The sequence below is a fragment of the Gobius niger genome (genome assembly GCF_951799975.1).
Source record: "Gobius niger genome assembly, chromosome: 17".
NCBI classification, from domain to species: Eukaryota; Metazoa; Chordata; class Actinopteri; order Gobiiformes; family Gobiidae; genus Gobius; species Gobius niger.
This window is the reverse complement of record NC_136868.1, coordinates 4350645-4376044: the sequence shown is the minus strand read 5'-3', so window position 1 is coordinate 4376044 and position 25400 is coordinate 4350645. Positions and strand designations below refer to the sequence as shown.

The 25400-nt window shown below is 39.5% G+C and overlaps 1 protein-coding gene across 3 annotated transcripts in view; it reads left to right on the top strand.

Annotated features, from left to right (window-relative positions):
• The window catches only part of nlgn1 (neuroligin 1), a 532296-nt gene that overhangs the window by 159030 nt on the left and 347866 nt on the right, over positions 1–25400 (top strand). For all 3 annotated transcript variants that reach the window (XM_079574885.1, XM_079574884.1, XM_079574883.1), the window contains one exon: positions 20143–20295. In XM_079574885.1, the coding sequence (XP_079431011.1) occupies positions 20143–20295 (153 nt within the window). The remainder of the gene's footprint in view (positions 1–20142; positions 20296–25400) is intronic.

The window sequence follows — 25400 nt, the reverse complement described above, 5'->3', positions numbered from 1 at the left end:
TAGTTTGCAAAAGGAAAAAGTACGGAAAAGTAAATTGATATCTCTAAATTACATTTTTTTCCCCCTATTTACCTCCCCTGAAATCCCAGGAACACAGGGGGCGCCCTTCAATCTTTATTTACCCCGACTGCTATAAGAAACTGGACAGTGGAAAGAACACTCTTATGTTTCATTGTTCAGGCCCACTCATGTAGTTCTTTCAGCCTCCGCAGGAAATTGCTTGTGCTGCATGTAGCAATTTCAATTCCTCAAGTTTCTGAATGATGAAGGTCCCATTGGCCCAAAGAAATCACTGCACCAAATCGGTTTAAAAATAATTTAAAATACAATACAGAAAAAAAAGGAAATATAACATTACTGTGGCAATATGAGTTCTTTTGTCGTGCCGTCTCAATAGTGCCTCGCTGTTTTAATGAAGCTATAAGAGGCCGACGGTACAGTTGCGTCTATGGCCATGGCGCTCCTGTGAAATAGGTCAAATGTAATGAAAAATTGATAGGATTAGGAATCTCATTTCACACACTGGACTAATACAAAGCCCCATGCATTTCATATACAGCTTTAAACATTATCATTTCAAACTGTGTTGTTTAAGGGAAAGCGAGAGTGAGGGAAAAGAACCCGATGCTGACATAGGGCTGTGCTCAATATATCGTAACAGCAATATATCGCGACGTGACAATACACGTATCGTATCGAGGCCCCTGTATCGCAATATACGCAAACATATCACAACATGCATTCTACAGCAATAACGGGCTTAAATTGCACGCTGAGCTAATTCAGCATGATAAAAAGCTTCTTTTTTTTTTTTGCACTTATATTTTATTTTAAAATTCAAAATATATCTTGTATCGTGGACATTCCATAACGATACACTTGTTTTGCGATACGTATCATATCACAAACTCTGGGTTGGGATATGTTTTGTATCGTGAAGTTGTTACCCTGCCCTAGTATGGTCTTTCCATTAAAAAAATTATTCCAAACTATCACGCACACCTGAATGTAAGCCGTACCGACAACTATAAATATTGCTTCTTTTTTTTACACATTGGCATCTACAAGCTGCAGATGTTCCAAGCATTCCAATAGGTTGCGTTCATGTAACATCACAACAATCTAAAGAGCCTATTCACCTTATTCCGGAGGCTCGCGTGGGCGCCGCCATGAATTGTGGCCGCCCCTTTTCTCCTATCTGTTAATATGGGACTGGAGAAGTCCAGATAAAATCAGTCACTACACGAAAACAAAGCTGTTTTTCGGCCGCGTAGAGAAACCGTGCAGTGTTGACATGTTGGTGCAAATGAACAATGGACATTTTAACAAATCAATCGACTAAAAATCAGATTCGAGCGGAGAATATTTTCCCTCGTTCTCTGTTAAAATGAACGGGCTTCACGCTCGGCCGGAAGTGTCTGTACAATGGAAGTGCAAAGACCATGGAGCCATGGAGATCTGCCATTTTCGCAGCTGCTAGCATACATTTCCATTGATTAACATTAGTTAAAACAGTATAAAAAGTGGAGAAAATAGCCGTGGAACAACTACGTTAGCTGCCGAGTTGCTGCTGATAAATACATCTAACACATTGTAGTCTGTATAGATACAGACGGCATCTCGTCATAGAAGAGGGCGTGGCTTCGCCGAGGGGGAAAATAAAATCTTTTGGGAAACTTTTTAGCCATTTTCTGGTGGAATATGAACTTATTTTTCACATACAAATAAAGTCAAGTGTAAATTAGGTCCATATGGATAGTTTCTCATAGCAGATTGTTTAGTGGAAGTGAAAAAACAGCAGTTGTAGCTCGCGCTAGCTAGCCGTTAGCATTAGCCCGATGCTAACATGTAGCATCATGTTAGCATTCTCCGTTATTTATGTATTTATGGCCTGTTGAACCACTTTGCTCCTCTCCTTGTCTTTGTATCTTTATTTAGTAGAAACTATATTCATAATTCAGCATTTGTCAATGTAGTTTTTGAATAATAAGAAAGTTTTGATTTTTATCCAAATTGTTTTCCCCCGTAACTGTTTTTAAACATGACCATATATGGGCGATTCCAGAGATGCCGTCTCTCTAGATACAGATGGCATCTCTGGAATCGCCCACAAATAACAGAGAATTCTAACTTGATGCTTTATTTTAGCATAGGGCTAATGCTAACGGCTAGCTAGCGCAAGCTACAACTGCCATTTCTTCACTTCTACTGAACAATCTGCTGTGAATAAATATCCATATGGACCTGATTTAGACTTGACTTTATTTATGTGTGATAAACAAGTTCACATTCCACTAGAAAATGTGTAAAAAGAGTGGAAATTGTTTTTTTCTAAAGATTATATTTTCCCCCTTGGCGAGGCCACGCCCCCTTCTATGACAAGATGCCGTCTATATCTATCTATAGAGTTGCATTGGCCCCTGCCCTCCACCTGACACTATGACATCATCACATTCTAAATCGTGAATGCCACTTATACTGGATTTTTCTCTTTGTACGTGATCTGTTTTACGAGGAGAATGGTGGCCTACATGTATTCACTTTTATTAAAGTATGTTGCGGACTTGATTATATTATACACAACATTCAGTTAAAGGCCATTAAAATCTATAAGTTATTGTTTAAGCCGCAAGTTTCAAGGGGTGGGGAAAAAGTAGCTATAGCTGAAACTTTTACTTAATTTTCTTTTCATGATCCTTATGGCAAAAATGAAAGGGAAATGTATTGAGCTCCATTAGGTACTTCGATAAACTAATAATGATCAGCACCTCTTAACCCCAATTGAAAATGATTTTAAAAACAAATATTTCCCTCTGGTTCATTTGATGCTTCGTTTTTCGCAGACCAGCTTCTTTATTCTAAGCGAGAGAAATCTGACTCTTATGTGTGAAATAAGATTAGGCCAATGATCAGAGAGTGAAAATGAAATATGCTGATTTGCAAATCCACACAGAACAAGCTTTGAACTGTAATAACCGTGAAGGAGCAGACCATAGCTGATGGCCATACATGATGTGCACAAAAGTTTACGAAACAAATACATAACGTCAAAAGTGTATGAAGCAGAAAACACCCCTCTTTAAAATGAGTCGCTGCTTTTGAGCGGAGTAAATATTTTCTCCCCAGAACCTCGCGAGTGCAGATAAAAGGAGCACATATGTAAATCCTCCTCTTCACTCATTCATGTATTCAGACTTGTACATTGATATGCACAGAAATGTTCCAAAGTTACCCCACAGGGATCTCGTGCCAAACCCATTCATGATGCGGCTTAGCTCAACCCAGAAATTTAGCTCAAAATTGTATTGTATGAAGTAGACTTGATTTTTAAAGTATATTGCTGTATATATATTAAAAGGTTGAAGCATTATATGTGTTAAAAGGAATCCAATAAGATGCTTTCATCAGGCTTTTACAACTAGGGCTGGACCGTTACAATTTTTTAAGATACCAGTAATGATGCTTGGTGTTTGATACCATATCTGTCGTCTAGAACCAAAAAACAGAACAATAATGCATGGAAGATCTGCAAATGCACAATATCGGGTTCATCTCCAATGTCAAGATATGCGTTCAAAAATTTAGCAATAATTTTGGAGAAAATTAGGGAAATTTGGGAGAAATTGTGGCAAAAATAAAAACATTTTTTAAAGTTGGTGGGAAAAGGGGGCCAAAATAGGGGGAAAAGGAGAATAAATTGATTAAAAACAATGAGGAAAAGTGGAGAGAAATAGGGAAAATATTAGTAATAAAATATAAAAAAAAATATGTAAAATTATCAAAAAATTAGGGGGTAAAAAATAATGCAAAAGAAAAAAAATAATTTGGAAAAATAATTTTATTTGAGTCAACTGCATCAAAACTAAAACTGCTTTTTCGATGCCAGTAGTACCAAAACAGTTTTTTCCGATACCCAGCTCTATTTACAACTACTCCACACAGTTTGCTTCCTAAAACTAGCAGCAGTGGAATCTGGAGCTTCGAAATAGAAGTGTGTACAACTTTACGAGTTGCCCAAGACAAAGTTGGTTGATCTTTCGTACAAACAACGGTGCGGCCGGGCTTCAGCGACTGCCTGAGGGCGTCGCTTAGAGAACTTGTTTTTGCATTTTAATTATGTAACTACACACTCTAATACACTTTATGTGTTATTTTGGTATCTCTGTGATGAACAGAAGTGAAATAAATGACAATCAAAACTTGTAAAAAGTCACGATCCGGACATTTCATATCTATTACTGCATTTTTTTTGTCCGAGGGGGCGTGGTGTTAGGTAGCGAACAGCTGTAAACCCGACACTTCTCAAAGTGACAAAGCAGAGCGGCTTCCAATAGAGAGATGGAAACAGTTGAGATTTTAACATTTCTCCGAGTTTTTAAATGGTTAAAATTGGTCCAAGGACGGCTGAGAAACATCCTGTTAAAGTCTTCAATCTGAGAATTTGGTTGTTTAAATGCAAATACGATCAAAAAAGCGTTCGATAACACGCAGTGTCGTTGAAAATTGACTTGAAACAAATATATTTAGGCATTTGCCTCTTCCCATAACGTTAATGTCCGAGCAGAGCCGAGGAGAGAGGTGGAGAGAGGAGTGAAATCAGAAAGGAGAGTGTTTCATAAATAACAAATTATCTCCGAATCTAGAAAAAAATCTGTGATTTTGATCAAAACTAGCCTCTGTTTAGTTTTGGATTTCCCAAGAACCGAGGCACATAGAATTAACCTGTTTTCACCTACGGAGAGCTTAGGGTCTCCCCTTTCAAACGACCCACAGCATGTGTCCATAGCTATAACATAGAATACGCTGTGGTGCTACAAATATCATGAAAAATGGTCTGGATTGTTGCCATAACAAAAATAGTGCGGTGCTCAATGTGTTTATATAAACTGTCCCTATCAAATAAATAAATACATAAAATAAAAGTGCAGGGAAAATATTCCAGTCTGGTACAGTCTGTAGGCGGAAAACCTTTGAGGAGGGACCACTGTTGTGCAAAACATCACCGTGTGTGTCTGTCCACCCACTTACTGTGTCTACTCCACAGTCTACATTTACAAACACAAGATCGGGCCCTATGTGTTGTATTTGCAGCACATCTGTCTCTCCCTCTCCTCTCAGGACGGGTCGCAGGCTTAACAGATCAGATGCAGGAAATCTTTATAAAATGATGATTTGGCTCCTCAGCACCGATAAGAGGCCCGTTAAGGCTGGAGTTTATCAGCAGATGTGACCCTGGGGATGCTAATATAACAGCTTTTGGTAGACATCCCTATAAATCAGGTTCTATATGATGGCCAAATATGAATAACCTCCGTAACCTGAAGCAGCGCACTTGGAAGAGGGCATCCTTGATAGAACGCAGAGGTAGATACAGTGCTCCCTTGAGTCCTCCAGTCCTAATAAGGCACCTCTACTGTATAATGTGATGAAGTAAACAGCAATTACTCCCCAAATCAAGCCGGCGAACAGTGGAGAAAAATCTTTGATGTTCCGCCGCTCTCACACTCTCAATGCGTAAGCTAAGATTAGTCCCATAGATCTATTCAGCAGAAACCCGGAGAGATTGGTATTATCCACGACGGATGTGGGGCAGACGGTTAATCCTGTTTAAAGTAGAAGGGACAGTTCACGTACATATACGCAACGTAACAGGGACGGAGATTAGCGTACGGGCGCTAATGCTACGCTATATGTTCTTAACCCCTGACCCGTCGACACGCCGGATGTAAACTCGATAAGAAAGCTGTGAGGCTGTAACGGATCAGACTGTGTGCTTTTGATGATTATAGAAAAATGCCACAGGAAAATCTAGTTTTAGGAGAATAATAGAGAAAGAATCAATACGTTTTTGTAAATGGATACAGTGCCCGCTAAAGCTACAAAAAATATGAATATATACAGCTCCTCATAGAAGAAGAGATTATAACCGGCAAGCGTCTCAAAAGTGAGCTTCAATTACATATGTTTAATTACATATAAAAGTAGCCTTGAGAGCTGCTTTGAAAGCTGCTGTGCTTTATCCATTGACTCGTGGATAAAAGGGCTTCAGCGACATGATCTACAAAGAACTGCAGAGAAAACTTCACCCCAAACAAGGACACTGTCTTCTTTTATGTCCAAAGTTAGTATTGAAACATTTTGCATAGGTATAATTTAATAGGGGTCATTCATTTTGTGTTGTACAAGGCTAATACATTTGATCACAACAATAAGACAATGCCCTTTGACTTAAAGGAACAGGCCACCGTTTTTCCATAGAGATATGTTCTTAAGGTCAGCACACACTACACGACTTTTATGCCCGGTTTTTGCTCTAATTCTCAGTCGTGCCGAGTCTTCTCGAGTCGCGTTTAGTCGAAGGCGGTCACACAGAGTCGGGTCGTGTAGTGTGGGGGGGTCGTGTAGTGTGGGGGGGTCACGACTGGACTGACGTTCGAATCGTGTAGTGTGGGCGGTAGAAAGACGCGACTAGACTCCAGTCGTAGGAAATCAAACATGTTTTATGTTTAGGCCCCATTTTGGACGCACAAGAGAAACGTGGATGATTTGAATGACAGAGTGATACAAAGACAGGAAAACACCGCCGCGCCTCCTTTTTACCAGCTGCACAAACAACTCATTTCATGGCCACAGCCCCACACACGAAACAGCACAACTTTATATCACCAAAAGTTCACGACAACCACCTTTTCCAGCTACATTTCAACCACGAACAGAGTTTAGCGGCTCTTACTGAGTTTGGAGACAAAGTGTTCAGCTTCACCTCGCTGCTAACGCCGGCTCGCCTCTCCCCACTTTCTCCGCTTGCCTCTCCCCGCTTTCTCCGCTGTCTCCTCCGCTGTCTCCTCCATCTCGAGGCTGAGGTCCGTCTCCTTTTCTTATTAAATCCACTGAAATACGTCCCGCTTCTTCATGTCGGCGACTTTTATCTCCATTTGACAGAACGATAGCCAAGTTGAAGGCTTCGTAGTAGCAGTAGCCTCGCACTGTGGTGTTGTGACAATGTTGACACCGTTGACCAATCGGGACACGCACATGTTTCCCCACGCTCACAAACAGAGGCCTATCTTTGCGGATTTGGGGTCATTTGAGGTTCGAAGCCGTAGAGAGGACAGACGCGCTGTGTTATAAAACATCATCTGTTTGTCAGAATCGTATAGTGAGTTCGCTCTTACGATTCTCAGTCGTTAAGTGTGAACCCCCAGACATTCTATAATCACACTGAATCCAGTCGTGTAGTGTGGACCCCCCATTCTATATAAAATCGTTTAAGAAAAATTGTGTAGTGTGTGCTGACCTTTACCCGAGCTTAGACGAGTTGATGCGTACCCAGAGCCACCTTATCCAAAGGGCTAGCAGGGGCAGGAGTCCAGGGGCCTACCATGGTGAAGAGCCTATCAGAATTAAGGAAAAATAAAAGGTGATTTGTTGATTTTTATGTCAATCGCTTTATTTTGCGGCATAACAAACCGTATGCGATGATTGTGCTGCACTCCTATGTGTGTACCTGGAGTAGGCCCGCCCTACCTGGCCCAGAGGGATGCATGTAGGAGTAGCCGGGTTAGGGTTTTTATGGGGAAGATGTTGTTAGCATTTAGCCTCTCCTTCCCTCCTCTCCTCTATGGGGCCAAACGGGGGTGAAGTCAGAAGCAACCAAGCTCCTCTACGTTTCCCCCATGTAAAGCGTCTTTGAGTGTCCAAAAAAGCGCTAGACAAGTCTGATGTATTATTATTATTGTTATTAAGCTTCTAATCTACTTGATCTGTACATTTTGAACAAAGCTGCAGATTACAGCAGCTATAGGCACCCGGCAGTGGTGTGTTTAGATTGTGTTCGTAAAGACAATCTGTTCCTTTAGAAACCTTTCAGCATTCTGCGTAAAATGGAATTAATTATCTTTTCTCTTTCATTTCAGAGGGTATAAAGTAAAGACAAGATCATAAAAGCGATATTTTTCATTAGACGTGAACGTTTAAATTGCATACAAATCCTTGAAACGTTCAGATAAGTGAAATATTCACTGACAGCCTCAATACCAACTAAAGAAGTCATAGTTAAAGTCTATTAAAATAAAACTCGTCTTTCGTGGACACCATGATAATAGAAAGTTGCTGAGCTCTTAATGGACATATGGACATGTTTGCAAATTGTCTAATGTTAATTTACTGGTAATTATATATAAAAAAGGAATTGATGGAGATTAAAACTGTTGACGGCACATTTTCCAACATGTTGTCAGAATGGTTTGGTTCCAAATGTGATCCGGATGCTCCAGGCTGGAAAGGGGAAGGTATATCATAACATAGCATGCGCGCACAGGGGGAATTCTGGTGGATCGGCTCTCAGAAATCTAAAGCACCTACAGGACTTTGATCCTTCCGTGGAGAAAGTCTGTCACTGTATGAACCGGCAAACATCCGGCACAGCGGAGCGAGCCAATCAGCACGTCTCATCTGGCCTCATAAAAGCCCCTTTCATCTCGCTCAAACAGCCAACATACAGGCCACTGGAAGGACATTAAAGGGGCTATTTGTAACTTTTAGAAATGCACATCAGCAGCGGCCACCAGGGGGAGTCGATGGAAAACTAGTTCAAAAGACGTTAAAAGTGAGTTGTTTTTTTTGGTGGGGGGGAGGCACCGGCCAATACATTCATTATCCAACCTTTTTACATGACGATACAGTACTTTTATGTAACAGAAGCCACAGAGAGCTACTTATGCATCAAAGAGTCTATTTCTGTCCTTATACTCTACTTTATGCACCTAAATGTTTGCAGATTCTGTTCAAAATATTTAGCACCAAAGAAATGAATCTAAAATATTTGGTTAATGAAATGTGAGCATGTTGGCCAAGCATTAATACTGAATATGATTATTAGACAAGTGTTATTAATCCGAACTAATCGATCGACTGCACTACTAAAAATGTAATTTTAATTTACTGTACACGGTGAGATAATGTAGTGAGCACTGCTAACTTTTCCCCTTATATGTTCAGATCTTAATCGCTAATTTATGAATCTACATCATGTTGCAAATGATAATGAGAAAATATGTCACAAGAATAATAAGAATATGCCGCACACTATGCAAATTAGCAACTGCAATAGCATGCTATGTTCAGCATCCTCAGCTGTATTGTCAATCACTGTCATTTGTACTGCCAATGTTGACATTTTGATATTTTGTTCTAATTTTCATTATTTATATATATTTCTAAAGCCATTGCCCATTTCCTGTCTGTTTGCACCTCCTGAGCGTTCTTGAGACTTAATGTATCTTACTGTATCTGTCCAATCTTCTCTTCTCTTGAAGCACAGACCGTTAAATACATAATGTGCAATTATTATGGCTCACAGCTTGTAAAAACCCCAAATTCAAAATCTCAGAAAATGTGAATATTTAAAAAATGAACTGCAAACCATAATCATCAAAATATGTCACTTTGCGTGTAATGAGTTTATCATATGTTAGTTTCACATTTTAAATTGAACAACAGAAATAAAAGCACTTTTTCATGATATTCTAATTAACTGACTAACTAGGGCTGTATATTGATTCATCGTTCAATAAATGCCCCGCCCATTTTTTATAATTTAATACTTATTTACTACTAATACTTTCTTAAAGTAAGTTGTGTCTAATTGCATTTCATGATTTTTAATGACTAAGTACTTTTCGAACAGAGCTGTTAGAGTTTCTTTGGCATTAAAAAGTCTTATAAATATTGTTTATTGCGATAGTTACCTTCCTCAACATATCGAACTTTAGATTTTGTATCATGACAGGCCTAGTTAGTATAGCGCTATATGCACAGTGATACTGAAATGCTTGACTTCCTGACAGTGGTGACGTTGTCCCTCAGTCAGTTGGACCTGATCGATAGAGAGACTCTGCAGCCTTCTTCCCGATGGCAGGAAGAGGCTTTAGGATGAGTGCATGAATTTCCGTCTCTTTACAATCTAAATTAGATGAAGACACCGTCCTCTTTGGGCCTCTCTTTGTCTCTCATTATAAGATTTGCCCTTTCGTAAAATGATCCCAGTGAAAGAGCTGTTCAGAGGTTTTATATTTTGCAAATGTCCAAACTGGAATCTTTTAAATAACAGCTCCTACTCATTGCCTCATCAGTATTCAGAGCATCGTTTTTGCTAATGAAGAAAATTACAATTGTCAATGTCATAGTCAAAATCTACCCACTCTCTTTCAGAAAAAAAACAACAACAAAAACACATTAGTCACAATAAGTTAAAGTACAAAGAACAACCTTCACTCTCTTGGCTCCTGACTAATGCTGCTGCTGTCAACTTTTCAAACTTGGGAAAAGAAGTCTGATGTTTTGTTTATTAAGAGGATTTATTGACACTTGTACAAGAGGAGTTTCTAATTTGCAAAGATTAAAGTGCCTCGTTACCAAGGAGACTGGAAGCTTTCTGCTCCCGACAGGTTGTGTTAAAACTACTTTACCTGATAGGGAAACGTATTAACCTCAAAACCCACGCCTGAACCCAGCTTGACTTTACTCAAATCTAAAAGCTTCTGGAAAACAGCAACAGAACAGGCGACAGAAAAGTGATACAAATGAGCAAAACAGGTGACAAAAAGTGATGAAAAAGCAACAAAAAGTGATGACAAATGAACAAAACAGGCAACAAAAGATAGGAAAAGGAAAAAAGGCAACAAAACAGGCGACAAGTGATAAAAAATGAACAAAAAAGGCAACAAAAAAGCAACAAAACAGGCGACAAAAAGCGAGGAAAAATGAACAAAAAAGGCAACAAAAAGTGATGAAAAAAGCAAAAAAACAGGCGACAGAAAAGTGATACAAATGAGCAAAACAGCTGACAAAAAAGTGATACAAATGAGCAAAACAGGTGACAAAAAGTGATGAAAAAGCAACAAAAAAGCAACAAAAAGTGATGACAAATGAACAAAACAGGCAACAAAAGATAGGAAAAGGAAAAAAGGCAACAAAACAGGCGACAAGTGATAAAAAATGAACAAAAAAGGCAACAAAAAAGCAACAAAACAGGCGACAAAAAGCGAGGAAAAATGAACAAAAAAGGCAACAAAAAGTGATGAAAAAAGCAAAAAAACAGGCGACAGAAAAGTGATACAAATGAGCAAAACAGCTGACAAAAAAGTGATACAAATGAGCAAAACAGGTGACAAAAAGTGATGAAAAAGCAACAAAAAAGCAACAAAAAGTGATGACAAATGAACAAAACAGGCAACAAAAGATATGAAAAGGAAAAAAGGCAACAAAACAGGCGACAAGTGATAAAAATGAACAAAAAAGGCAACAAAAAAGCAACAAAACAGGCGACAAAAAGCGATGAAAAATTAACAAAAAAGGCAACAAAAAGTGATGAAAAAAGCAACAAAAAAGGCAACAAAAAGTGATGAAAAAGCAACAAAAAAGCAATAAAACAGGGGGAAAAAAGATGAAAAGGGAAAAAAGGCAACAAAACAGGCAACAAAAAGTGATGGAAAAATAAACAAAAATGGCAACAAGGCTTCACATTCAAATGAGGTGTTACACTATACATTAACTTTTAGATTTGGGTAGAACTGAACTGGTTGGGGGTTAAGAGGTTTAGTATGAGTTTATTTACCATCAGTGAGGGACGCAGAGACATGAACATATCAATCTAGCGAGAACAAACCTCCAAACTCCAGCCCTAATGAAAGGACAGCCTCGATCTAATTGGATTCGGAAGAGTTAGTGGACAAATAACAAAATAACTGAATACAAATAGATTCATTAAAAACAAAGTGTTTTGTTTGGAGCGAATGACTAATGAAGGTCAAGTATTGATTATCGTAGTAATTGTAGGGACGGCCGTCAACGCCAAGAATCGAACGCCGACGGATCGGATTAAATTTGCGTCTCCTCGACTGCGTTTTAATTGATAGCGTTTTGAAGAAGTGAATCTGGTTTTGGCTCGGCTGAGAGGGAGCAGCCGGGAGCGGTGCCAGGGAACACGCCGAGAGCAGAGGTACAGTGCGTTCTGTCACTGCGGAGGAACATGCAGCTCACCACCGAAAGACATCAAACACACGCGAGGAACTGCCAACAGCATCTCGTCCTGAAAAAAAAAAAGATATATATACCACATGGCGAGTATATTAATGAATTGGTGCAATAAACGGGTAAAAGTACATGTGAAATACAGAAATAAATTGGCAGGGTGTGGGGGCAGCGGTTTGTGTTCTAGCCACAGAAAGTCCCAGGTTTAAAGATAGATTGAGGCTTTTCCGTGTGGAGTTTGCATGTTCTCCTCCATCACTAAATTCATGCACAGGAGGCTTAAATCTCCTGCTGGGTAATCCTGATCAAGATCCTGGCTTAAGCTCTGCTCCTGACGGTTTGCCTCAAGGCTCTGGTTGAAGGATGGGTCAAGTGCAGTGGAAATGTTTCTCCAAAGGGACAACACAGTGTGCGGAGACTATATAGCCTTAGGACCGCAAAATAAAGGATACATTGCAATGTGACCTTCAGACTTTGCTGAAATAGTAAAATGTTTCAGGAGTCTCCAACCAATTTTGTAATTCGACATTTTCTGAATCCTTGAAAACGTATGTCAATGTATTCATTACTTTCTCTCATCCAAAATATATCAAATAACCGTTTTAGCCTCTTATCTCCCACCGGAACCAAGCACATTTGTGATCAGACACAGAAAGTAGGGACACAAGTCGTTTCTGTGGCATTTTGAGCTATTCACGGATTATGAAAGTGTAGTCTCCAAGCTTTCCAATGGTGTTCAACACATGGAAATCTGATCATATTTGGAGAACCTGTGAAGATTTGAAGCTTTTCATTTCTAAGCAGAGAAATCGGCCTCTAAACTTTTGGGCTGCTCTCACCTCTCTCTGCTGCTTGAGTGACGCCCCCCCCCCCCCCCCCCCCCCCCGCAACACTGTTAAGCACAGAGGGGAGAAAAGGCAAAAAGCAAGAAAAAAGTGCCATCAAAAAAAATTAATACACTTCCCACAGAGCCTATACCTTTTGTTTAGTTTAGTTTATTTCAGTCAGCATCTTCACACAGACACGATTGACTACAAAACATGAAAACACAGAACAATGACTGAAAAGGGTTTTGGCTGAAGTGAAACACTGATCTAAAGCCAAACCCTATTGCAACTTATAGCAACTTAGAGTCTACAGCAGTTTTACCATCTGCAAGATGAGGACAAATGATTATGTTTCTGTATCAATTAGTTACAAAATGAATTCGCACAAGTCACGCATCAATCAATAATGTAATGTAAAGACAAAATATAATATACACAGGAGAGTTTATATGCGAGTTTGCGCTAGTGCCTTATAACTACTAATTACATCAGATTTGAACATTTTTTTGAAAGCGTTTAAGGATGTTGAGTTTTTTAAGGTGTCATTCAGAATATTCCAGACGTTTACTCCTCTGACTGAGACACATCTGGCTTTGGTGTTTGTTCCAAATGCACTTTTCTGATAGATATGAGTTCCTCTGAGATTATAGCCAGTCTCTCTGGGTTTAAACCTTTCTTGTATACATTCAGGAAGCTTATGGTTATGCACCTTATACATAACAATAGCTGTGCCAAGATCAACTAAGTCGTGTAGTTTTAGTATTTTTAATTTAATGAACAAAGGATTTGTTGGGGCCTCTACAGCAACTAGCAACACAATGACAACTAGCAACATTATCCCAACACACACACATGGACAATGACTATGTTATATTATCCGTAACCTGCACACACAAACAAAACAAATCCAACCCACAGAACACACCATGTTAGCTTACAGCACAACAATGGCCTCATGTAAAAGCAAACAGACGCGATGGCACAGCGGCCACCAGCGAAAATAAACAAACTTTCACTCACCCGTCTGAAGTCACCTTTGCGTGCCACAACTGCCTCTAAAATCCTGCACTGTCACTCAAAAAGTTGTTACTTCGGGTCCAAAGTGCCGTCATGCACGAGCTTAATATAGAAGGTGCAGTTACATGCATGACCTGAGGTGGCAGTAGTGAGTATGAAATCGCCAACTTGCATCTAGCCCCTTTAAGAAAATGATTCCTATAGGAGCCCCAGTCACGAGCTCTCTCACCTGCTTGTCATTGTTACCATTTAATTCTTACAGAGATGTAGTTTCACATTATTTAATGTAAAATATCAAAGCTGAGACACACAGAATACGTGTTGTACGTCTATGCATGACGTGTCCACTTTTAAGGTACAGTGTGTAACATTTTGGATTATACTGTTGCGGCAAACACAAAACATGCTCCTATTGACACAGAAAATGCTGTTACTTCAGTGTGTAATAAAAGAATGGACTTGGATGTGAAACTGACCTGTTTATATCTCAAATTCTACTGAGCTTAATCAAATCTCCATGGAGACGAGCTGGAGACGTACCCACTCCCAGTAAAGTTTGCAGTCATATCTTAGCAAGCAAAATATCTGTCATAAAATAAATGCTTTTATTTCAACTTCATTTATTGGGTAAAATTCTACGCAGTGTGGCTTTAGACTGCTACATGATATGAATCAATGTTTTAAGCTAATGCCAAAGCCAAATTTAGTGCTAACAAAAGTGTGCAGATCTGGCAGAAGGTGTTCAGTTAAACATCTTTATCAAAACATAATAGAATCTCTGCGATTCCTGATGGAGGCAGTTATTTCTCCCATGCCGAGTCTAAACTCTCAAGGCCTTTTCAAACAAAAGAAGAATAGAAAGGATGATCGTGCATTGTAATCCTGTTTTCAAAAGAATCTCCCTCAGATACAGTTAACCCGGCTAAAAAGAAAAAAAAAAACAATACCTGCACTTTTCAACACGCTTCCTCATCACCAGAGCAAGGATCATACTCTCCTGTTAAGACCGAGCAGAAAATCTAAAATAGTAAGTTCAATTCTCACTCTGGGCCTAGTTTGGGGTGATGTAATGAGCAGAGTACAGACGGTCTGCGAACACCGCTCATCCTTCTCCTATAGGCCGCGCACATTTCAATTTCCGCCTGGATATTTGCTCTCTCTCCTCCGCCGCCGTTTGGTGCTGTTTTATATTCTCTGCACTACAGGCCTTCCTATTTAGGTCCACCTACGCCGGACCACTTTTTTTTTTTACGATGTGACTCAGACGTACAATTCAAACTGAGCACAAAAGCTTTCAGCATATGGAAGAGGGGCGGAAAATGCAAGACGCTGGCTCTCAGGACGGGGATGCAAGGATTCTGAAATTGGTAGACATACATTTACCAAGCTCACAATCTAAAACATGCATAATAGACTTTCCCTCTTGACAGGGAGCCCTGATGAGGTCCCACGTTAGATCTGGAGTTACTCCTGATCAACTGGGTCAAATAAATATCCATATGAGCACAACACAGGCACAGATAAGCCAGTGGGAGGAGCTTCCTGTAGTTTCATGTTCCTGTTTTAGCCTAAACTTAAAAATAGTAAATAAATAAAAGTCAAGATAAATATTCATGAGGCAAATTAGTTTACAATGTGGAGCTACTTTATAATTTATTACACGTTATATTTAGTCTTTAACTCAAGGATTAAAGCACCTACTTATCAACATCTTCTCTGGAGGTAAATACTGTACATAATGTATTTGTAGGTAAAGTTAACATTAAACATGCTATAAGTGATTCTTTGCATGTTTTCTTCTTCTTTGTAAATTACCTATTTATTTATTTCTGCAAGACAAAGGAATAAAAAAAGGACAGGAAAAAGTTACCCTATGAAGTTAGCGGCACAAAGACTGGACTCGCTCTTCCCGCAACACACAATAAATGGTAAACTTAAGGTTAATTAATAATGACTCATTTAAAGTGCATATGACAGGTTTCATCGTTTTTGTAAATATGACTCATTTAGATGGAAAATATCAGGAAGCAGCTTTCTTAATGAAAACATGTTGGATAGGAGAGTTATTTTTATTAGCATTTTTAAGTTACTAACTGGAAGTGACATAGATAGAGGTAATGGTGCGTTCCACTTATGTCGGAAGTCAGAAAATCCGACCAGGATGAAACGTTATCTCCGACTGTAGTGTTCCAGTTGTCCAGGTCGGAAACATCGGAGGTAGATGCACCCGCTAAAGTTACAACTTTGTTATTCATGTTCGAGCGTCATAATCAGTTTACAGAGAAACTTAATTGTAACATTACACAACAGTATAATATATTTATGGTGTGTTCCACTTTGAATTTGTTTTACCGTTAATAAGACGATAGCAACAAACGCTTATCCTTTTTGCGTTGACATCTAACAAGTTTATTTGGGAAACATCTGCCAAATAACGCGGTTTATTGAAGTTTTATGTCTCACCATCTTGCCATTCTCAAATGCTCCTGCTCGGGTGAGCTGATCCTGTCCCGAGTTTCCGGAGTTGTTGTGCGTTCAAGTTAAGTCAAAGCTCGGAAATTTCGACTTCCGAGATCAAGTGGAACGCACCATAAAGCTCCATGGCAGTTTGACTTATTTTCTATTAACATAACATGGTTGGCACAGCAACAGTTTAAAATTGTTTGCCTTCATCTATGTCACTTCCTGTCAGTGCATGTGTACAATGAGCTCAGACCCTATTCACCACAACTGCCTCTAACATCCTGCACTGTCACTCAAAAAGTTGTTAATTCGAGACAGAGACTGAAGTTAGGCATAAGACCTGAGGTGGCAGTTTATTTATTTATTTAAGTTTATTTGAATAGGGACAAGTATGTCACATAAACTCATGTTACATTCTACAACATTTTAGCCAAAGCTAATTCTCAATGTCCGTCCCCAGTTGGGCCTTTACAAAAAAATTAAACAATACATAGTTAAAACACATATAATAATACAGCACACTATATAAACACATCAGAGCAGACGGTCAGTGGGCACATTTCTGACCTCTGATTAAGTTTAAGTTTGTGTTTGAAAAGGACCCAGTTTGACTCTCCCTTCAGGTCAGTGGATAAACAGTTCCAGGCTTTAAATGAAGTGTTTCGTTTCGTTCAGTAGTGAGTATAAAATGATCAACTTGCATCTAGTGCCTTTAAGTCAAAATATGGAGAGCTGTCTCTCTGTGATACTGATGAAGGGCAAATTCCCAACATGCACAATACCTTATAACCTTAACCCTGTGCAATAACAATTTCACTTTTAATTGTACCTGTTGGAGACATGGCAAATCATGGATTAACACTAAAAGCCTGCACATAGTATGAGGAGTGTCGAGAATATTTAACATGCTATTTAATATGCTATTTAATATACTCCATGCACATTTGTGGATCATATCAGAAAAGGGAAACACCAGGAAAAAAGTCCTCTAGAAAAGTCTAATCATAACAGATGCCTTTTCAAACAGTTTGCCTCAATTAAATCATAAATGTTAATTCCCAAAAGTGCTTCCTATTACCTGACTCGAATCCTCTTAATTCCCTTGAGACTTGGCAGTCTTTCACTGGTATAAACATTTCGCCCTACACTAATGAATGCAGGCTCTCATCTTGGAAGAAAGCAACATGAAACGCTCTATTTCAAAAACTGTGAAGTGAAAAAAAAAAAAAAAAGTTTAAGCGGCGGCAGCCATGCTGGATTCCCATGTCCTTGTCCATATTAGAGTTGGAGCTACAAAAATACACACAGCTGCTTTTGAACCACTGTTCTCCTGACCTTGTGAGAGCCATTAAACGTGCACTCAACATGATGAAAGAGGAAAAAAAGCGGATAAATTAATCTTTAATGGTCCCTCGAGGCGATTTGCTTGAACACAAATACATTATAATCATAAACAAACAGGGCTATATCCAGTATCCACATCCAGCGCAGTGTCACCATAAATTATAGAGCTGTAAAAGCCTCAAACAGAGAATAGTCAGTGGGAGAGGGAAAGCAATGCTCTGTATTTTAGTCGATTTTCTAAAGATAACAACGTGTTTAAAAGGAGTAAGACTGCGTTCACTGCGCCTTTGTGAATTCCTTTGCTCACGTTTAAAGGTGACTTCTGCATTTTATGCTTTTGTCTTTTCTCAGTCTCAATTCTGTTCACTTACTAAAGCTGTTAGTGGCTGGAACTCTTGTCTCACCGCAAGGTTCCAGATTCAGTTCCTTGGGACTTTCTGTGTGTTCTCTGCACGTGTAAGTGGGCAGGTTTCCCCCGAGGTACTCCGATATTTCCAATACAATATATATAATATATGCTAATGGTCTCGCGAGGTGCTCCTAACCGAGCTGAAGATCTGAAGAACGGTCCCACTGGTCCTGACAGGTTGCCCCTATGGCGTTGAGGGATAGATAAAATGCAGAGAACAGTGCTGTGGTGGTATTTGATGTTGAATACTTTTCAAGGTATAAAGAATAGATCAGTTTAACCTCTTACCCCCGCCTTAACCGAGCACATTTTCTCCAGTTGGCGTCAATATAGCGACAAAAAAAGTGATGAACAAGCGACAAAAAACGCAGTACTCCAGTACTTTAACAACAAGTAATAATTGGAGCAAGCATTTTTTACAGGAGTAATATTTGACCAGCAGTATCTATACTTTTAGTAATGAAATCAAGAACTTTGACCACCACTGATCATAGGGTATTAAATGGGAAAACACATGTCCAAGTTACTTTGGACTCCTTTAGAAATGAAGCGGAAAGTATTTGTCATTCAAATTTAGTGGGGTAAAAGTAGACAAGTTCCCAATACATACGTTTTCAATGACATAGTTTCGGCGGCCATTTTGAATAGATACAGACGGCATGTCTGGATATGCCCATATATGGTCATATTTGAAAACAGTTAAGGGGGAAAACAATTTGGAGACAATCTAAACTTTCTCTAATTATTTAAAAAGTATTTAAACAAATGCTTAATTATGAATATAGTTTTCTACTAAATAAAGATACAAAGAGGTTCAACAGCCTCAAAGACCTGCTTCACTCCTCAGACTTAATTAACAGAAAACCTTTCTCTAGGATTTTTACAGTTTGTCATGTCAACAGAGTCTCAATCTGTGTCAGTGTTTAAGCCGCTCAAGACGTTAGCATGCTACCGGTTAGCATTTAGCTTCAACCATGGCTGCAACGCAATAAACACATGTGTGGCTCACATCTGTGAACACTGAGCAAATACTACAGTAACAAAGCTGAGCTGTTACTATTAGTCTACATGTGTTTATCATGTTGAAGCTACATGCTAACCATTAGCATCTCGAGCATCTTAAACACTGACTCACTGGTTTCTTCACATAAACATGCGCCCTCTGGGGCTGTGTTTTTACTACTGTCTTCTTCAACAATGATTACGAGTATAAAAATCAGTTGTCTTTCATTTTTATCCTGAGTATAGATATTGTTACATATAGTAGTGCTGCATAATTCTACTTCGGTATTAAACATAACAACATGACAACAAAAGTCACATGACTGAAAGGCATGTATAAGAAACTACTCCTCACAAACTATATAGTTAAGTCTAATACTTAAGTTAATAAAGTAATAATATACACCCTTCAAAATGAGCAAAAACAGTCTTTCTCGAGTGATATTTCAACATGTGCAGGGGTTCAAAGGAGAGACAACACAAACACAATATCATTTTCAGACAATGCTGTCCTCTCTAATTTAGCGACTGTTAATCGACTCTCTCCGTGCACCTTATTTACTATTCCATCAAGCTGAAACTCCTCTCTTCTAATATCTGTCTCAAACTTTCAATAATGCACTCTATTTTCATAAACACGTCAAGTCCAATCTGCTGTTTTTCATTAGGCCCTGCTTCCATTTAATTGTACAGCCTCCACATAATATGACAGCCCAGATTGCTACTCTTACAAGTTGACAGTCAATCGCCGGCAAGAAAATTAAAATTCGCCACATCAAATACCCACATTCATTAAAAACCTGTATATTATTATGTCGAAAAATATCAACAAAATAAATAAGATAGCAGCTTTCAATCACGGCCGAGGAGGGAATCGATGGTTTGACGCTTCAAAAACTAACTTGTCCACACGAGGAAGGGAGAAAAAAAAAAAAAAAAGCCAGTTTGCCATTAGCATTCATATTAAGATGGTTGGATTGAAAATGCATATTTGAGCTGTCAGTTCATATCTACGGTCTAATCTGTCGCTCTTCTTACCCTCCGTAGACATCAGGGAGAGCGGCAGCCCCAAGCCCGTGATGGTGTTCATCCACGGGGGATCCTACATGGAAGGCACTGGGAACATGTTCGACGGGAGTATCCTGGCCAGCTACGGAAACGTCATCGTCATCACCGTCAACTACAGACTGGGCGTCCTAGGTAAGACAGAGATATCTTTTCATGCGTGGCTTTTGCTGGTTTGTTGTTCGAAGTGAGACTATGGATGGTAGGACAGGGGTTTGTGTCGGCGATGGTCTGCCTTTTGCAAGTGTTTGTGTAGAGTTGTGCGATCCAACAAGATGCATTTGTGCTTGGTTTGTTTTGGAATCTCTCGGTGTATTGCTGGCTCCTTCTTCCTGGTGTCCTGACTTTCTTAGCTGTTTCATGTTTGCCATTCTTGGACTGTTCTCCCTGTGGTAACCGCCTGTGGTACTCTCTGTGGTAAACCACCCTAGTGGATTGATGAAGCCTGGCCAGCCAGAACACATGCTTTTTAGTCTGGGATCTGGGGTGATTTCTTCGAATTCCCGATGAGCGTGTTTGACCAATCAGAGAAAAGCCGGATGTGATGCAATCGGCATGCGGCGTATTTTGTAAACAAGGAAGTTAACCCTTAAAGTTAAACAAGGAAGTTAACCCCAACCCCAAACCTAACCACTTAAAGGGATATTTCAGGATTTTTGACATAGGGCCTCATTTCCTAGTTATCCAGAGTGTTGTTGATTCCTGGAGTTTTTTTTAAATTGTTTTATTTTATTCATGCAGTCCTTATATTTGAAGACTTTAGTGGTGCTAGGCTCGTGCTGGGCTAGTGCATTTTGAGGGACTATTTTCTAGCAGATCACTCCGCCGCTGTGTCTCTTACAACCACGAAGCTGATGTTGCTCAAATATAAGTTATTTTTAATGCAAAATGATTAGACATTTATATCGGTAGTCTAGTGTTATAAGTGTGCTTGGGTCAGGCTGTTTTTCATGCAGGCTACTAGTTACCATAGACATGCACTAGCCTGGCACGAGCCTAGCACCACCAAATTCTTGAAATATAATGACTGTATCACTTAAAAAAAAAAAAAAAAAAAAAATCATCACCACTCTGGATACTAGGAAATGAGGCCCTATGTCAAAATTGAAATATCCCTTTAAAGATTCAAGGAGTCATTGGTAACTCGGTTCTGACTTTAAACGTAAGAGGAATCAACAGGAATGTGCAATGGCTGTTTCAATCAATGTTTGCTTGGAATGGGGACAAAAATACTTTTGTTACATGGCAACAAGAAGAAAAGACTCTGAGAGATGAAGCATCGACATCTGCCCAGGTGCATTCTTGTTCAGGACATGTAAGAACATATTTCACTTGTGGTTAATTCCATGTTCCTGTCGTGACAATGTGCTCTGTGATTGGATCGATATAAAACCTTTTGAGATGTAATTGGCTGTTTGCAAAGTTCCAAACGGTGAACAGATACGAAAAGCTGGAGTGGATGGCTGGCCAGGAAAGGACTGATAAGTATTTTGTCCCCCATTTGAGTTGTGGGAACTTGATGTGGTGAAGTATAATGATTTTAACTTGGTTTACTAAGACCTGGTTTACTCCTGCTTGGATCTTGACTTAGATGTGGTGGTACTTGGTTCAAAGCTTTATGAGATGGTGTGAAAAGTAGATGGATGGTGCCATTTTATACTTGACTTTTTTTCTGCCCATATTCATGATCAAACCATCTTACAGCATCCCCTCAGTGCTGCTGCATCTCTAATAGAAGAGTTTCCTTCATTTAATTGTAGCCACAAAATTGTTCCTTTTGCAAACCTTCTCAATCAATAAGCCAAAACCCTGCAGATTGTCATTACCCTTTCAATTGCCATTCATGCACAGTATGTTCCTGCACCTCCCATGTGACGCTGTGACGTTCTGTGCGATCTCTTTTTCTCTATGCTGCATAGGTGTCGTCTGTATTTGCCATTACCCCTTAAATTAGCCTCACACTGTTTAAAGGATTAAATTAGCTAGCACAGTTGGATTGTGGCAACTTTTCCTCGCCTATCACCTTACTACACATACAGTATATTCATCTAAAATCAGTGGTTGCCAGTTGGTGCAGCTTCAAGATCTTTGATCTCGTGAAACAGGTTTTGTCCCACTGTGTTTCAAAGAAAATATAGCTTTTTACAGGCTCTGTTTTTGTGTTTACAAATGATAAAAGAGTGAGTGTGGACATTTTGGTCCCAACTCATGCCTAACTTACCAAAAACATTTCTAGCACTTTGATGATTCTTTACAGGGACGAGTTTATAAGCACACTCTTATGGATACAGACGGCATCTTGTCATAGAAGGAGGTGTGGCCTCGCCAAGGGGGGAAACAGAATCTTTTGGGAAACATAATTTTTCACTCTTTTTAGCCACTTTCTGGCAAAACATAAAATGATTTATCACATACCAATAAAAATCGGGCCCATGTGGATGTTTATTCACAGCAGATTGTTCAGTGGAAGCAAAAAAAACGCAGTCGTAGCTAGCGCCAGCTAGTGTTATAACTACCATAATGCTAACCTGAAGCATCCTGTTAGCATTCTCTGTTATTTATGTATTTATGGGCTGTTGAACCACTTTGCTCCTCTTCATGTCTTTGTATTTTTATTTAGTAGAAAACTATATTCATAATTCAGCCTTTGTTAAAGTAGTTTTTGAATAATAGAGAAAGTTTAGATTTTCTCCAAATTGTTTTCCCCCTTAACTGTTTTCAAACATGTCCATATATGGGCGATTCCAGTGTGTATCTATACAAAAGATACACACGGCATCTATTGTGTATCTATTTTGGGGAAAAATTGTGTTTCCCAAAAGATTCTGTTTTCACCCTCGGCGAGGCCACACCCCCTTCTATGACACAATGCCATCTGTATCTATAGTAAAGACAATTAATTAATGTTATTCCACTGCTAAAAAAACTAAAACATGTAAGGCCTTTAACTGACTTAGAGGTTTTTTTGTACTTATTTCATCAGGCAAGTTTAGGTTTGCAAGTTTAGGACCTGTTGGGAACCATCGCAATCTCAAATCCCTTTTCTGCTACTGGATTGCCCTTGCGCTTCTTCATTAATGTCTCTATACGTTCCCGCTCCCCCCCTTATGTAGCGCTGTACCATCTTATAAACTTTTCCCCGTCCCCGTGCTGCGGTGTTGGCTCTCCTCGCCATCATCGCGCTTTCATTCTTCATGCCACGCTGTCGCTTCTCATTTCTTCTCCCTTTCCTCCTGGGCTCCTATCTGCATCTTCTCCTCGTTTTATCTCATCTCGTCTCATCACTCTAATTCCTAACCCCGGTCCCTGATGTTCGAGTGTCACCGCCGCACACCCACAGGGCACCTCGATATTGGAAACAAAGCTTGTGTTTCCAAATGAGATTACCGCGCCGTTCGTTTTTTGATGGAAGCTATATGCACATCATTCTTTTCACAGCCGCTTTTGGTCAGTGATGTTTTCTCACTGCTTGGATTACATAAGAATTCAATATGACTCAGATCTCTGCTAATAGAATTTTTCTCACTCTTAGGTTTTTGTTTTTTTCCTGTGATTTGCACTGTGGAGATTTGATGTTTTTGCCAGGCGCTTTTAGACAAATTGATTTAGACAAATTGCAGGTACCACTATAATAAGCCAGGATAGTTCGGGTTGTAAATTTAATGAGAAATGCATTTGCTTGTCAAAGTCTTAAAAGCAAGTCCAAAGTCAGATAGACAGATAGACAGATAGACAGATAGATAGATCGATAGATCGATAGATTGATAGATAGACAAGACAAGATAGATAGATATTACAAGACAAATTATACAGCCAAATGGCCTGTAGGACAAATGACACCCAGAGCCTGTCATTGGAGCAGGACAGAGACAACAGCCGCTTGCTGAAGCTGCTCCTCTGTCGGGTGAAGGTGGCATGCAGCGGGTGGTGGGGATTATCCATGATGGACAAGAATTTGCCTAGAACTCTCCTTTCAGAAGTGAGCGAAGTGCTACATAACCTTAGGCTTCACCGAAGATGTAGTTTTCAAGTCCTGGATTCGGACAAAATGAGGACTTAGTTTATTTTTTAATTTAATTTTATTTATTTGACAGGGACATGTACAGGAGCATTAATCAGCATATGAAAAGATGCTTTGTACCAGACTTTAGCTCTTGGAGCTCTTAGGGTTGGACTTTGAGTTTTCTGAGTGGCAGTTGCTAGACTTTGACTTGACTAATAAAGCCCTCAAGTCCTTGGTACATCTGACCTATATATATAAAAGCTTTTACATCAGGGAAAGCCAAGGAGGCTGCCAAAACACCAAGGGCTGAACCTCTAGTCTAGTGAGACCAGAATGATATATTCCTCTCTCTATTTTTTTATACAGAGGGGAATCGCCCTCGACGCCCCTGCCCCGGCGATATCCACAATCCCGTGCAATTGGATTTGTTTATTTGCGTTACTCACAGGGCCCTTCGTAGATTGTTCCCTCACAACAATCGGTGCGTGAGAGAGAGAAAGTGCGTGTCTCCAATTGCCGGTAAATGACCAAAAACGCATTGACAGTCGGTGAGTTTTGTGACTCATAATCCTGCGCCAATTCCACATAATGGAATCGCGGCAGCGGTGACCAGACTCATCCACTGGTGCAGTGGATGAGTCTGGTTCCCAGGCTACCGAACCTCACCATTATAGCCCAAGGTAAAGACATGTTTTAATGTTGTACATTTTATATGACCTAGTGGAATGTTCTGCCAAGAGATAAAAATAATACTGACCTTATTTCCCGCATTTTTAGAGTGCTTTAACAGGTGATCGATCTCATATTTTGTGCTGGAGGGCTGGATTTGGCTCCCAGGCTTATCCCAGGTTTATCTTTATTACAGATCCCCATTACTCATTCCCGCAGCAATAACTATTCTTCCTGGGGTCCACATGAAACAACAACACAAACATGTACAATGACACACTAGTCCATATGTAAACAAAAGTAGGTTAAGCTAACATTATCAGTTACGAGTAGGGTTTATAGTTACAATATAGAGATTTAATTGTACCGTGTCTTACATTCACACAAATACAATTTCAACAGAAACACGGATGACTTTGACAAGCGCTTTAAACTTTAATTTTTTTATCATATATAGCCTTTCATAACTTCTTTTTAAATGTCTCCTCCTCACTGATCTGTATTGAATATGGAGGCAGATGATACAGCTCTATACAACACTGACTTAACTGAAAGCTGTTTATTCAAA